Here is a 14,965-nt window from a genome sequence, read left to right on the forward strand (position 1 = left end):
ACAAAATCATACTAAGAGCATTCAAATCCATTTAAAATAACTGAATTAAAAGATGTAAAAATAGGAAATTGCCTTTTCCCCCCTCCTTAGTCCCATCATTTCAGTAGATACGCTTGCACTTTCCAGGTGAACTTGCCACAGACTCAGCTGGCAGATCTCCCTGTATATGGTGTGGGAAATCTGACGAAGAGTGTGCTGCCGACTGGAGCCCTTGGACAGGAGTCTCCATGCTGGCACTCGCTCTCTAGGAGATCAGACTTCAGTCTGATTTCAGGAGAAGCTGAGCTACCATCTGGCGAAGCGTATTAAAGCAGATTTTAGAACCTTACACCTTTGTGCATTCACCAGTAGTCCCTAACATAACGTTTCAAAACTTGTTTGCACTCTCTGTCATCCTTAATTACTTTATCAAGTCTTACAACATGATTACTAGTAACCAGACGTCACAGATATGTGTCGTTCATGTTCTTTTCAATGTCAACTTACGTTACTCTCATTTCATCTTTAATCAGACCTTTTCCCTCAAGGGTCATGACACAATCCTTCAGTACATCAGGAAAAGGGTTCTTAAAGCTGACCTGTATGAATATCATTCTATTCACGGTAGCACGATTATCCAGCATCTGATGAAGTAAATCAATTTTTAGCATTGTAACCGATACTTAACATTCTTTGGAACATAAAGATTAATCGAACAGCTTAGTCATGACTCAATTCACAAATAAATGGGAACCAAATGAAAACAACATATAAAATCAATATATCTAGTTTTACATTTTAAATTTTCAACTCAGATATCAGAAACAGGTCATAAAAGGATGGTAGGCAACTGAGTATTGAAAAAAAATAAGTATGCAAACCTTGGTCACCCAACACAGCTATCACAATTTTCAGACCTGATATTAGTGAAGTTAGATATTATTATTGCTGACATCTGGCAAGGTTTGTAGATATGATTGGTGGCTTAACCAATAGATGAAGGGAGACAAAGTTACAAGCACACAGGCAGGTCTTGCTTAGCTTTAAAACTTCTTGGAAGTTTCTATAAAACCAAGCCCTGTCATTAATTTTAAATCCTTGATACATAATATAACAAAAGACTGCTTTAATTCAACTTGGTTTCAATAAACTACATGTTGCCCCTTCTATTGCTTCATTGTTCTCTCTTTTACAGTGTAGCAATCTGGGCCAATCTGGGCCTGATCGTCAACGTGTGATGCTCTGGAAGTAGAAAGATCAATTCCCATCATCGTTTTGGAAACCAGCTAAGTCACACCTCATGGGTTAGTAACTGTGAAAAGATTTTGAAAATCTTCAGATGCAGATCAGACAGCATCTATAGAAAAGTAGTGAAGAATCAATGTTTTGGGCTAAGACTCCTCATTAGGAATAATGAAGATTTTCAGCCTAAAATGTTGACTCTTTATTTCTTTATATTGATGCTGTCTGACCTGCTGAGCTTCTCCAGCATTTTGAGTTTGTCACTCTGGATTTTCAGCATCTACAAAATCTCTAGTAAACTGTATTTGAAAACCTTCAGGTATTCCTATTGGTGAAAGAGGCAGATAGTCTCACAACAACTGTGAAACATTCATATCAGTACTTAAAGCACTGAGGAAATTTATGGCTGGCATAAACATGACAGACCAAAGGATCTATTTCAGCGCTCTTTCCAAGGCTGGACTCCTCATGGAGCTCAATTGCAAAAGAAAATCTTACAACAGTTTCCTGTGAGATCTAGCACAGATTTAGGAACTGCATTCATTTCAATGGAGATGAATGATTATGAAGATAGGCATGTTTTAAATAAATTTTATGGTTTTTTTCTAATTTATTTAGTTTAATTGTTTTCTGTTTTTGATTTATTAGGCTGATCTCCACTTCAGTGCAATTTGTCTATACTTGATCTACATCTCTTAGCCAAAAGCTTCTCTTAGTCTTAAAGTTGTCAGCTCTTTAACATCTACAACTCTTCATATGAAAAGGTGAACAAATTTCCCACCAGAATGGTTTCTTCCTGGTCCTTGAAGATGTGCCAAACAATTTGCCTGAACTGTCACTATATTTGATTTTAATCCATAGAGTAACCTGTTTATGCTCATTTCCCCGATAGGCTAGAGCCTAATGTCCAATGTCTAATTGGACAATGACATTCTTGATAAGTTTGGAATACTTCTTATATATTTTGTGCAATAAAACTCAGGCAATTTGATTTGATTTCCTGACACTCATACATTGATTTCCATTCAGTATGATAAAGTTCATCAGCACATAATCTGCCCTGGCATTGTAAGAAACATCAACTTAGTTTTGGCTTCAGTGAGGAAGACATAAATAGATCCTTACCTTAATTGCAAGGGGAGGGTTGATCAAACCAAGATCTTTTATAGCAGCTGCATTCTCTTGAGATTTTTTGTCAGTTACAATAGTTATCAGCTTCATCAGGTTGTACATGTCAGGGAATGATCCATATTCTTTGTAGCTCACTTCCAAAGAAATGTTCTTAGCTATGAAATATTAGGAAATAGCAAATGGCTTATACTTAAGGATCATATGGAATTTTTGATACAAACCAGCTATAGATTTGGGGGTGGGGGGGTGCAAATATAGGCTCAAATATTATTTCCTCTGAATCAGGTATTTGACAAAAATGCTAACAGAGCTGATCCCTCTTCGCAACAGGAATAAGGCTATATTCCATAGCAAAGCTGTCTACTCATGAAAGCAAGTTGAAACAATACTCTGCACCTAGACTTCTATGTGGATTATATAATTCCGGCTCCAGTTAAATGAAGGTGAGCACAGATTTCACCAAGGCTTTGCAGTGCCATTGTTAACTGATGCCTAATAATGCCTAATATCAATATTAGGTTATTTTCATAGAAGTTATTATTTTAAGAGAATTATACTTGAAAGTCTGTTAAGACTTTAAATAAGAGAATGCACAAGAAAATGTCAATGCATACTTACGGTTACTTCTGAAGTGCTGAGACTATATATTACACATGCAGTAATAATGCATATAGCAAGACTTTTGATGTAATCAGGAAATAGATGTCTAGCTAATGTGAAGCATTGGTGATGACTGAAAGATTACTTTCAAAATGCCACAAGAAAATTGTCACTTTCTCAAATTTAATTCATTAAATTTATTCTCTTTAATTTAATCCATTCCCTTTTTTCATTTCCTTTATCTTCACTTCATTTGTTCCTTTGATGAGGGTTCCCTTTCCAAGACATCCGATACATCATTCTCTGAAACTTCTGCCATCTTCAATGAGATCCTACCTTCTTCCCTCTCTCTGCTTTCTGCAACGATTGCTTCCTCCATGACTCCCTAGTCCATTTGTCCCTTCCCACTAACCTCCTTCCTGGCACAGGTATGCTGTACTTGCCCATTCACCTCCTCCCTTATCTCCACTCAGGGCTCCAAACTGTTCTTCTTGGTGAGGCAACATTTCACGTGCAGAACAGTTGGAGTTCTCTGTTGCATTTGGTGCTGCCAATGTGGCTTCCTCTACATTGGTGGGACAGCGTAAATTGGGTGGCCACTCTGAAAGCACCTCTGCTCCATCCACCAAAAGCAGAATTTCTCAGTGGCCAACTACATAAAGTCCTATTCTTATTCCCATTTCAACATACCAACAAATGGCCTCCTCTTTTGCCACAATGAGGCCACACTCAGGATGGAGGAGCAATATCTCAAATTCTGTCTATGTAGCATTCATGAAAATAAGTTCTCCTTCCAGTAAATTATTCCCCTCCCCCTTCCTTCTTCTTCTATTCTCCACTCTGGCCTCTTAACTCTTCTTCTCACCTGCCTATCACCTCCCATTAGTGCCTCTCCTTCATCTCTTTCTTCCATGGTCCTCTCCTCTCCTATCCTATCAGATTCTTTCTTTTCACGCGCTTTACCTTTCCCACCCACCTGGCTTCACCTATCACCTTCTAGCTAGTCTTCTTTCCCCTCCCCCCACCTTTTTATTCTGGCATCACCCCCTTTCCTTCCAGTCCTGAAGAAGGAACTTGGCCTGAAATGTCAACTATTCATTTTCATAAATGTTGTCTGATCTGCTGAACTCCTCCTGCATACTGTATGTTTTGTTCTGGATTTCCTGCATCTGCAGAACCTCTTGTGTTTATAATTTATTTAATTCAAAACATTCTGCAGTCCCTCAGTAGTGGAATAAAGAACTGGATCCCTAGTAATTCGGCAATTAATCGAAATTCTCCTTGAAATGTCTTTTATTACCTTGATCAGGGCCAAGTTTGATCTCTTCTTTATGTTTCTTGATGCATTGTTTCTCTGTACCTCCATTATATTTTCTTTTCTTAGCCCAAAATTTGAGGTCATAGACCTTTTTCTCCGAAGACTTGTTGGTAACTACTATGGAGACTGGAACAGAATTTCCAGTGTAAATGGGCTGCTCAGTGAACAGAGACACTTGCAGTGACTTTTTGGGCGGTGGAATATTTTGTTTCCTGTTAGCCTTTTCAAACACTTCTGCTTCTTGCGTGGAGCCTTGGAATTAAAAAAAAAACAAGTGTCATTGTGTAAAATAAAAACAGCTGCTATTTTTATTTTATAATTGTATTCTGACACAGCTGTATTCATTGGTGCCAAAATCAAATGACCCAATATTGAAACCTTCCGTACCTTATCACATTCTGATAGCTACACGATTAAGATCGATTGTTCTTGTTTTTAGAATTTAATAGTTTCATAATCTGACAAGTTTTTTAAATTCTGGTTTAAGGTCTTATGGTCTTAATTATTAAATACTTATGTCAGTTTCAAGCTTTCCTTTAAACTAATTCATTTTTACAACATACTGTCACTCTACTCTTCAAACACATGCTTTAAGAAACCTTTTTTTAAATTCCCTAAAAATTTGTAAGATTAACCATTGGCAGATTTCATTACATTGTTAGACTCAACAAGTGAAATTTTATCCCTGAATTGTTGTAATTCAAGTCTACCAGAACTCCTGACTTATCAGTGGGACTAAAGGGGGGGGATCACCTCTTTTTCCCTTATTAGGGAGAGAGAGAGAGCCTGTGGTATGTCGAGTTACCGGGTGAACAAGTAGGCTTTGGGGTACTGCAAGTCTGTATTTATTGAGGCTTTGCTGCACACTTGAGTATTCATTGGAGGGCACAATGCTTCTTTGCTGGTGGGGGGTGGGTCATTGCTTTGCTGCTACTTGTGTGTGGGAGGGGGAGTGGGGGGGACTTTGGCTTTCTAACGTTTAACTGTCATTCATTCTTTGGGGCACCCCTCTGTTTTCGTGGATGTTTGTGAAGAAAAAGAATTTCAGGATATATATTGAACCTAAACATATCAAAGTTCAAAGTACATTTATTATCAAATTATATATTATATACAACCTTACATCTCCTTACAGGCAGCCAGAATGCAAAGAAACCCAATAGAACCCATTAAAATAAAAGATGATTGTCAAACACCCCATGTGCAAAAAGAAACAAATTGTGCAAACAATATAAAGTAAGCAAATTACATTCAGAACTAAAGTTCACAAAAGTGAGTTTGCAGCCATAAGGTCAGTCATCACTGCAGCTGGTCCAGGAGCCCATTACTTGCAGTCCACAACCTCTGTTTAGCACTGAACATTTGCAGTAAGATACAACTCAACTAGATCTTAGTTACTTCAAAACACTGACTCAGAAAGATGCTTACAAGGTAAAATTTGATACTTATATACAGAGTATTTAATTTGTATATTGGTTAAAATAGGGATAGAGAGACAGGTGAAGTTTAGAGAGAGAATTTTGTAGTTTAGGATTTGGATTACTTTAAAAGATTGTGCTAGTGATGTTGCAAATAAAATGGCAATTCAAATCAGCCAAGAAAAAGAGAAGTGTAAATTTCTTAGAGAGTTGTTGTGTTGGAGGTGATTAAGAATCTGTGGACGGTAATAAAATCTTTCTCTCAGATATTTCCCTGACACCACCTCACCCCCCACGATCCTCCTCCAGTTCCCCTTTGACCAAATTTTAACTTCAGCATGGAAGAACAGAAAATTGTTGATCTTGTTTTGTTTTGTTGAATTGACTCACTTATGATATTGGTTTATTCACTCTTTTGAGTAATATGGATACTGCTGTCAATGCCAGCATTTATTGACCAACCCTAATGGTCCTGAAAATGAGGAAGCAGTTAAGAGTCTAGAACACAGATCATTCTGGACCAGATTACCGAAAAAAGCAGATTTCCTTTTCTTTCCCTTGACTTACTAGTTTCATTGAAGTATTCAAATAGCACGTTGTTAAAAACAAGCTGTTTTTTGAGGGAATGCGGATTTTACAACAGCAGGAGCGGGCTCAAAAAGGCAACAAAGTTCATTGCACAATATATGGCATTTCAGCTTATTTCAGGTAGAAGTTCACGGTCAAGGTTATTGTCATTTGACTGTACTGTACATGTATACAACCAAATGAAACACTGTTGTTCCGGGCCACGGTACACCCACAAAACATATATCATACATAGCACATAAAACAAAATATTATCACAAATAATTTAATAATATAGAACTCAAAGTATGTATAGTGCACAGTGCAGGTAAAGAATAAACCGTAAATAGCTTGCTGCCCTCGTGAGGAGACCTTGGTGGTGGCAGGGTCACAGGCTGAGGGGAGAAACTGTTACTCAGTCTGACAGTCCTAGTCTCGATGCTCCTGTACCTCCTTCCTGATGGTGGTGAGTCAAAGTGTTTGTAGGATGGGTGGTAGGGATCCTCAACCATGCTTCGATCCTTTGTATACAGCGCTTCCGGTAAATATCACAGATGGGGGAGAGGAAGATCCCGATGATATCCTTGGCAGGTTTTACTATCTCTTTTTTCTTATCATGGTTTTTAAAACACTTGGAAGTAAAGAGTAGAGAGCTGTGGGGTCAAAATGTACCAAAGCTGTGGTCTCCATTGAGGTCACAGCTCAGATTTACTTAGTTTTTAGTTTTTTTTAGTTTCATAGGGATAGTTTTGGAGATAGAAAGGGAGATTAGGGGTCAGGTTAGGTTAGAGACAGACTTGGGGGATATTTAGAGGATAGGCTGGAGTACAAGTCTAAACTACTGCATGTTCAAAGGCCAGTGACATGAGCTAATGAGAGTTCGAGGTCTGGGTTTTAAGGTCCCATTATCATTGAGTCTGGTATTTGAGGCCTGGAGATCAGGCCCCGATCCAAGGTTTTAATTTGTCATCATCTGTGAGTGCTGGGTCAATACCACAGATTAAAGCTTGAAGATCGATCAGAGGTCCATTTTAATGTCCAAAGGTTGATAGGAGGCCCATTATTGAACCCTGAATGTCATTTGAAAGTCTGGTCTAGGCCAAATGGCCAGAGCCCAAGGTCTGAAAGCCTGGCTGAGTCCACTGGGGTAGCTGGGGCCCTGTGTATGCAGATTCTGATGCACCATCAATAACTAACTCTGAGACGTAAGAAGCGATATATCGGCTTTTATTGACTGGAAGAATGAGGCCGGGCTCAGGCCTCAATCGGCTTTATATGGGGGTCTGTGGGAGGAGCCACAGGAGCAGTCAGCAGGGGTCTGTGGGAGGAGCCACAGGAGCAGTCCAGGCAGGTATATGTAGTTCACCACATTCACCCACCCTTTGTTTTAAAAAGAGTCCCCAGGTGGCGAAGTTTCTTACAAGTATATTTACAGGTTAAGTCTATCAGGTGGTCGACTCTGTTGCTGCGATCTACGTAGCTCTGGCTACGATTGCACAGGTGCCGGTGGTGGTGATTGCACAGCTGCCGGAGGTGGTGATTGCACAGGAGACGGAGGTTGTTCTGGTTCTGGCCTAACTGGAGGTGTCAGGGATCCCTCACGTGTGTGCGAGGCACCCGGAATATACACGTACGAGATGCCTGGTACATGAGCATCGTGAGGAGTCTGTGTGGGGCACGGTGTGCGCGGTGTCACCTCGGGTACAGGGTTCATAGTTATCGTGGAGTGTACGGGGTAGTGGTCTGCTGCTCCTGTGGGCGCTAGGTTGCGGACAGAGACCGTGTCCTCCCGCCCATCAGGCAAGACCACGTAGGCATACTGGGGGTTAGCATGCAAAAGGTGAACCCTCTTGACCAGCGGGGAGTATTTATTACTCCTCACATGTTTTCATAGCAGCACTGGCCCCGGGGACGTCAGCCAAACTGGTAGGGTGGTCCCAGTAACAGACTTCCTGGGAAAAGAAAATAGGCGTTCGTGAGGGGTGGCATTGGTGGATGTACACAACAGGGAGCAGATAGAGTGGAGTGCCCCAGGGAGGACCTCCTGCCATCGAGAGACCGGCAACCCTTTTGACTTAAGGGCTAAAAGTGTGGCCTTCCACACCGTGGCATTCTCCCTCTCTACCTGTCCATTCCCCCGGGGATTGTAACTCGTGGTTCGACTAGTAGCAATGCCCCTAGCTAGCAGGTACCGGCGCAGCTCGTCACTCATAAAGGAGGACCCTCTATCACTGTGGATATAGCAGGGCTATCTGAACAGAGTGAAGAGCTGGCGCAGGGCTTTTATGATGGACGTGATAGTGGTGTTGGGGCGGGGAATGGCAAAGGGGAATCGCGAGTACTCGTCAATAATATTGAGAAAATAGACATTGCGGTCGGTGGAGGGAAGGGGGCCCTTAAAGTCAACACTCAGTCGCTCAAAAGGGCGGGTGGCCTTGACAAGTTGCGCCGTGTCAGGATGGTAGAAGTGCGGTTTGCACTCAGCGCAGATTTGGCAGTCCCTGGTCATCGTCCTGATGTCCTCCAGGGAGTACGGCAGGTTCCGGGCTTTAACGAAATGGTAAAATCGGGTGACCCCCGGATGGCAAAGATGTGCATGAAGGGCATATAGCTGGTCGAGCTGTGCGCTAGCACACGTTCCCCAGGATAGGGCATCAGGGGGCTCATTGAGTCTGCCAGGCTGGTACAGGATATCATAATTGTAGGTGGAGAGTTCTATTCTCCACCGCAAAATTTTATCATTTTTGATTTTGCCCCGCTGTTGGTTGCTGAACATGAACGCAACCGAGCGCTGGTCGGTCAGCAAGGTGAACCTTTTGCCGGCGAGATAGTGCCTCCAGTGCCTAATAGCTTCCCTTATGGCCTGGGCTTCTTTCTCCACCGCGGAGTGCCGAATTTCAGGGCCTTGAAGGGTATGAGAAAAGAATGCTACTGGCCTGCCTGCCTGATTGAGGGTAGCAGCAAGCGCGAAATCGGAGGCATCACTCTCTACTTGGAAGGGAATGGTCTTGTTCACCGCATGCATCGTTGCTTTGACAATGTCCCCTTTAATGCAGCTGAAGGTCGCGCAGGCCTCAGCAGAGAGGGGAAAAGTGGTAGACCTGACCAGGGGGCGGGCCTTGTCTGCGTAATGGGGGACCCATTGGGCGTAATAGGAAAAAAAACCCAGGCACCGTCTGAGGGCTTTGAGAGTGGTGGGAAGAGGGAGTTCTAACAGTCGGGGTCAGGGCCAATGACCCCGTTTTCCACGAGATACCCAAGGATAGCGAGTCGGGTGGTTCTGAACACACACTTGTCCCTGTTATAAGTAAGGTTCAAAGCTTCAGCCACATGGAAAAATCGTTGGAGGTTGGCGTCGTGATCCGACCAGTCGCGACCACAGATGGTGATGTTATCTAGATAGGGAAATGTGGCCTTCAGATTGTACTGGTCCACCATCTGGTCCATTTCCCTCTGGAAGACTGAGACACCATTGGTGACACCAAATGGGACGCGCAGGAAGTGATAGAGCCTGCCGCCCGCCTCGAAGGCGGTTTAGGGGCGGTCCTCTGGGCGGATGGGGAGCTGGTGATAAGCGGATTTCAGATCTATTGTCGAGTACACCTTGTACTGAGCTATCTGGTTGACCATATCCGCGATGCGGGGTAGGGGGTACGCGTCAAGCTGCGTGAACCTATTGATGGTCTGACTATAGTCCACAACCATCCTATTTTTTTGCCCAGTCCGAACAACAACCACCTGGGACTGCCAAGGGCTTGTGCTTGGCTCGATGATCCCCTCCCCGAGCAGCCGCTGCACCTCTGACTGAATGAAGGCCCTGTCCCCTGCGCTGTACCTCCGGCTTTTAGTCGCCACCGGTTTACAGTCGGGGGTCAGGTTGGCGAACAGCGATGGGGGAGGGATCTTGAGGGTGGAGAGGCTGCAAGTAGTGTCAGTAGCACAGCTATCGGCATGGTGCTGGGCGGGACGTGTGGTTCGGTGTGTATGTGTGTGCAGTAACGGGGTATATGGCGAAGTCCCACCAAACTGAGGATTCCTGACAGTGAGCGGTGGGAGGGGCCCATCATATGCCATAGTCACACTTTTGAGATGGCTCTGGAAGTCCAGCCCCAATAGCACAGGTGCGCACAGTCGAGGCATGACCAGTAGCGCAAAGTTCCGATATTCTGTGCCCTGCACCATCAATGTCGCTACACAACCCACCCGGATGTCTGTGGAATGCGACCCAGAAGCCAAGGTGATCTTCTGACGTGCCGGCCGTGTCACGAGTCCACAGCGTTGCACTGTGGCCGGGTCAATAAAACTCTCAGTGCTGCCCATGTCAAACAGGCAGCTAGTCCTGTGTCCCTCCACCAGGATGTCCATCATTGACCTTACGAGCTGGTGTGGAGCGCTTTGGTCGAGGGTTACGGTGGCCAGAGTTGAAATGCCGTCTTGGTGCCCGGTAAACACCGGTGAGTCAGGGGCGGGGCATGGAGATGCCGGCAAAGATGGCCGCCCACATCCAGGCATGCAAGATGGCGGCCCCCACGTCTCACACGGGTAGGTAGGTAGGGGCATAGTGACGCCGGCAAAGATGGCCGCCCACATCTGGGCATGCAAGATGGTGGCCCCCACGTCTCAAACACAGCGCTGCTCGACCCCGCGCGCGGTTTAGACTTACAGGCTCTGGTGAAATGGCCTGGTTTTCCGCAGCTGGAGCAGGTCGCTTCTCGAGCTGGGCAACGGTTTCGAGGATGTTTCTCAAGCCCACAGAAATAACACAGCTTTCGCTTGGTCGAGTTTGGGGAGTGCGTGGAACCGCGACTGGCAGCGGCATTGGCGAATTCGCTCGCGGAAACTGGTGGCGGCGGGGTCGGAGGTGTCCACGGAATCGGCGGGGAATCGCGCAGCTGGACAGCGTCAGCGTTGTGCAGAGCAGCCTCCAGCGTGTCGGCCGTCTCGATCGCCGAGCGTAAGGTAAGATCAGCATTTTCCAGCAGCCACTGGCGCACATACACTGACCTAATTCCGGTCACAAAGGCGTCTCGTACCAAGAGTTCCGCATGCTGTTCCGCCGTGAGCGTTTTGCAGTCACAAGTCCGCACGAGTGCCTGTACAGCTCGGAGAAATTCAGCGGTCGACTCCGTTGGCCGCTGTTTGCGCATGGCCAAGCGATGTCTGGTGTAGACGGAGTTCACCGGCCGCAGGTACTGTCTTTTGAGGGCGTCAAGCGCCTCTTCATAGGTTGAGAGGTCCCTGATGAATGAATAAACTTTTGGGGCGACTCTCGAGAGGAGAATTCTGTGCCTAACAGCGGGGTCAGTTACACGAACCTCCTCCAAGTATGATTGAAAGCATGCAAGCCAGAGTTCAAAGGCAAGAGCTGCTTCAGGGCCTTGGGGGTCCAAATCCAATCTTTCCGGACCTAAAACGGCTTCCATGTTTTAACTTCCAGTCAATAAAATTGATGCACCATCAATAACTAACTCTGAGACGTAAGAAGCGAGATATCGGCTTTTATTGACTGGAAGAATGAACAACACTACATCCTGGAGAATGAGGCCGGGCTCAGGCCTCAATCGGCTTTATACAGGGGTCTGTGGGAGGAGCCACAGGAGCAGTCCAGACAGGTATATGTAGTTCACCACAGATTCACAGGCTGCTTGAGGCTGGAGACCAAAGACAACCTATCCTGGGGTTAGAGAGCTGTTTATGTGCGAGGGTGAGCAGTCTGTGGGTGGAGGAAAGAATGTGACTTGTTTCACTGTTGTTGCTTCATCTGTTCTGTTTGATTGTGTTCTGAGCATTGTGGGTATGCTATGTTGGAGCTGGAATGTGTGGTGACCCTCAGGTACATTGGTTGTTTACACAACTGGCACGTTTTCAAGGTACACATAATAAATAATCTTCAATCTTGTGTTTGGAGATAATTTTTTTTTTGCCTCTTTTTACTTTGTGCTAATTTTTATTTTCTTACCATCAGGATATTTGTAGAGGTGTGTGATGTCCTCACGCTCATCACTGCCACACTTCTTTGTGCTCACATGGTGGCCAACCTTTTCTGTATCAATGTCGATTTTCATTTTTGTTCCATCTTCGAACACCAGCCAGTTCACACATTGTGCATTCACTTCAGCGAAAACAAATGGGACGTCATACTTGAAGAGCACTTCTCCCTCTTTGATTGCTCTTAATGGTGCTGGACCACAGCGATAAACACCTTAAAGTATGAACAAATTATTGAGAATTCAAATAAATGATATCAAAATAAGTATAACAATTAACTGAATGGAATTGATTTTACTTTTTACATCCTTCAGATATGTGAGGAATACAAATCTTTACCTTACATCTCCATCTAAATGTGCAATGTGCAATCATAGTAATTTATAATAAATAGAACAGTCAATGCAACATGAAAATACACTCGAATCAGCTTGAGTTAATCAGTCTGATAGCCTGGTAGAAGAAGCTGTTCTGGAGTCTGCTGGTTTTGGCTTTTATGCTGCGGTACCACTTCCCGGTTGGTAGCAACTGGAATAGATTGTAGTTGGGGTGACTCAGGTTGCCAATGATCCTTCAGGCCCTTTTTACCCACCTATCTTTGTAAATGTCCTGAATCATTGGAAGTCCACAACTACAGATGCACTGGGCTATCCATATCACTCTCTACAGAATCCTGTGATTAAGTTCTCATACCAGGCAATGATCAGCCAGTCAGGATGCTCTCAGTTGTGCTCCTGTAGAAAGTTGTTATCTTAGCAAACACATCTACTCCTATTAATATTGTATGTAAATAGGCTAGCTATCTCATGTATTTTGACAGAGGGAACTATACAGGCAAATCTGCTAAAACTAGAACCATTCCCTTAAATGAGGTAACTCTGGAGCTACATTTCTGTAAGATGCTGAGATACATCCTAGGATGGGGACATCATCAGTGATGTAACCTGGGATCATCAGTTGTTTCAGGTCTTTCAACATCAAATACCCTCGCCAGGCAATCCAGCCAGGATTGATCAGGCCTTGGCTTATGTCCCAGGAGCATTGGTTCACAGGTTACACCTCTTGATCCATAGCCATCTGTAGGCTCTCGCATCTGCCTATCTGACAGTCCTGATAGCCCATTTCTTTGCTACTCCCATAATGACAAGGAGAGAGTAGGTTCTGCAGAGCAAGAAACCAGCAAAACCTCTATACCTCACCTTTATGGGCTCACATGGTGCCCCCCACGCCTGTCTCTGGCACTGCTTACCAGTTCCTGGTATTTGGCTTTCTTACGTTCAAACACCTCCTCAATCCAGTCTTCCCAAGGCATTGTCAGTTCTACCATGAGCATTGGCTACAGAGTAAAATTCCTAATTATTCTTAAAAAAGTGAAGAGATGTTTCAAAGATTGCTTCCCCTGTGATTCCTTTCTTTAAGGATTCAATAGGAGAAAAGAAAGACTAAACTGAGATTTAATTAAATACCAGACTGGAATCCAGGGATCTTGCCATGTTCCTGGTGCATATAGCATGCCCCAGCCTGCATTCCACCACCATTACCTTCACTTTCCTCCTGTGGTGTGGCATCCACAACCTGCCATCCATCAAATCCTGAAGGTAAGTCATTTCGTGCTATCCAGCACTCATCCCAAACATGAAAATTCCTGAAATAAAGGGAATAGGCATGAATCAGGGGAAGGGTAAGATGAGGGAACACAAACCAATCTTCATAGAGGGATCAAAAGTGGAGAGAGTGAGTAATTTCAAGTTCCTAGGTGTCAGTATCTCTGAGAACCTAACCTGGTCACAACTTATCGACGCAGCTGTAAAGAAGACAAGACAGCAGCTATACTTCATTGGGAGTTTGAGGAGAATTGGTTTGTAAACAAAAATACTCAAAAACTTCTATAGATGTAGTGTGGAGAGCATTCTGACAGGCTGCATCACCACCTGGTATGGGGGGATGGGGAGTCTACTGCACAAGATCAAAATAAGGAGCAGAATTGTAAAATTAGTCAGCTCTATCATCTGCTTTTGCCTCCATGTTACATTTCAACTCATCTCACTGACTAGAGTTTTGTCCTATAATCTGCATGTGCTCTCTCATGTACAGGCCATTCTTTCCCCAGAAGAGATCCCAATGATCTAGAAATCTGCCACTCTGCCCCTTGCACCACTTCTCCAACCACTCATTCATCTGTACTATCATCCTATTCCTGCCCTGATTAGCATGTGATACCTGGATTAATCCAGAATTTACTACCTTGGTGGTCCTGCTCTTCAGCAACACCCCCCCCCCCAACTTCCTGCCACCCTGCACCAATTTCTCAGCCACACATTCACCTGTCAAATCTTCCTGTTCTTATCCTCACAGGCATGTGATACAGGCAGTAGTCCAGAAGTTACTACCCTGGTGTACATCAATGAGCTTGCTTTGTTGCTCTTTAGTTTAAAAGGTTAGTCACTAGGTACTCCAAGCAAACATCTAACTGTGGCTAAACTACCAATGCATTTAATATTTTACATGCAATGCACCCTCTTTCAATATTAACATCTTATGTTGATCTCTTAAACTACACTATTTTTATAAATATTTATAACAGACAACCTTAACTAAATATTTTGTGATGGCAATGCTTGTCAATAATTGGGTACATTTATAGAGTTCCAGTTGACAAGAGCAATTAGTAATATTCCCAAATCTTACAGGTACTTGATCACTTTCAGAAATTTCACAGACT

At 44.0% G+C, this 14,965-nt stretch overlaps 1 protein-coding gene across 1 annotated transcript in view; it reads right to left on the minus strand.

Annotated features, from left to right (window-relative positions):
* The window catches only part of LOC140735982 (protein-glutamine gamma-glutamyltransferase 2-like), a 38,380-nt gene that overhangs the window by 5,191 nt on the left and 18,224 nt on the right, over positions 1-14,965 (minus strand). Inside the window, exons 8-12 of the mRNA XM_073061624.1 lie at positions 13,785-13,888; positions 12,215-12,457; positions 4,253-4,522; positions 2,347-2,507; positions 487-623 (exon numbers count right to left, since the gene is read on the minus strand). Of these exons, the coding sequence (XP_072917725.1) occupies positions 487-623; positions 2,347-2,507; positions 4,253-4,522; positions 12,215-12,457; positions 13,785-13,888 (915 nt within the window). The remainder of the gene's footprint in view (positions 1-486; positions 624-2,346; positions 2,508-4,252; positions 4,523-12,214; positions 12,458-13,784; positions 13,889-14,965) is intronic.

This window comes from Hemitrygon akajei, chromosome 11 (genome assembly GCF_048418815.1).
Source record: "Hemitrygon akajei chromosome 11, sHemAka1.3, whole genome shotgun sequence".
Classification (NCBI taxonomy): domain Eukaryota; kingdom Metazoa; phylum Chordata; class Chondrichthyes; order Myliobatiformes; family Dasyatidae; genus Hemitrygon; species Hemitrygon akajei.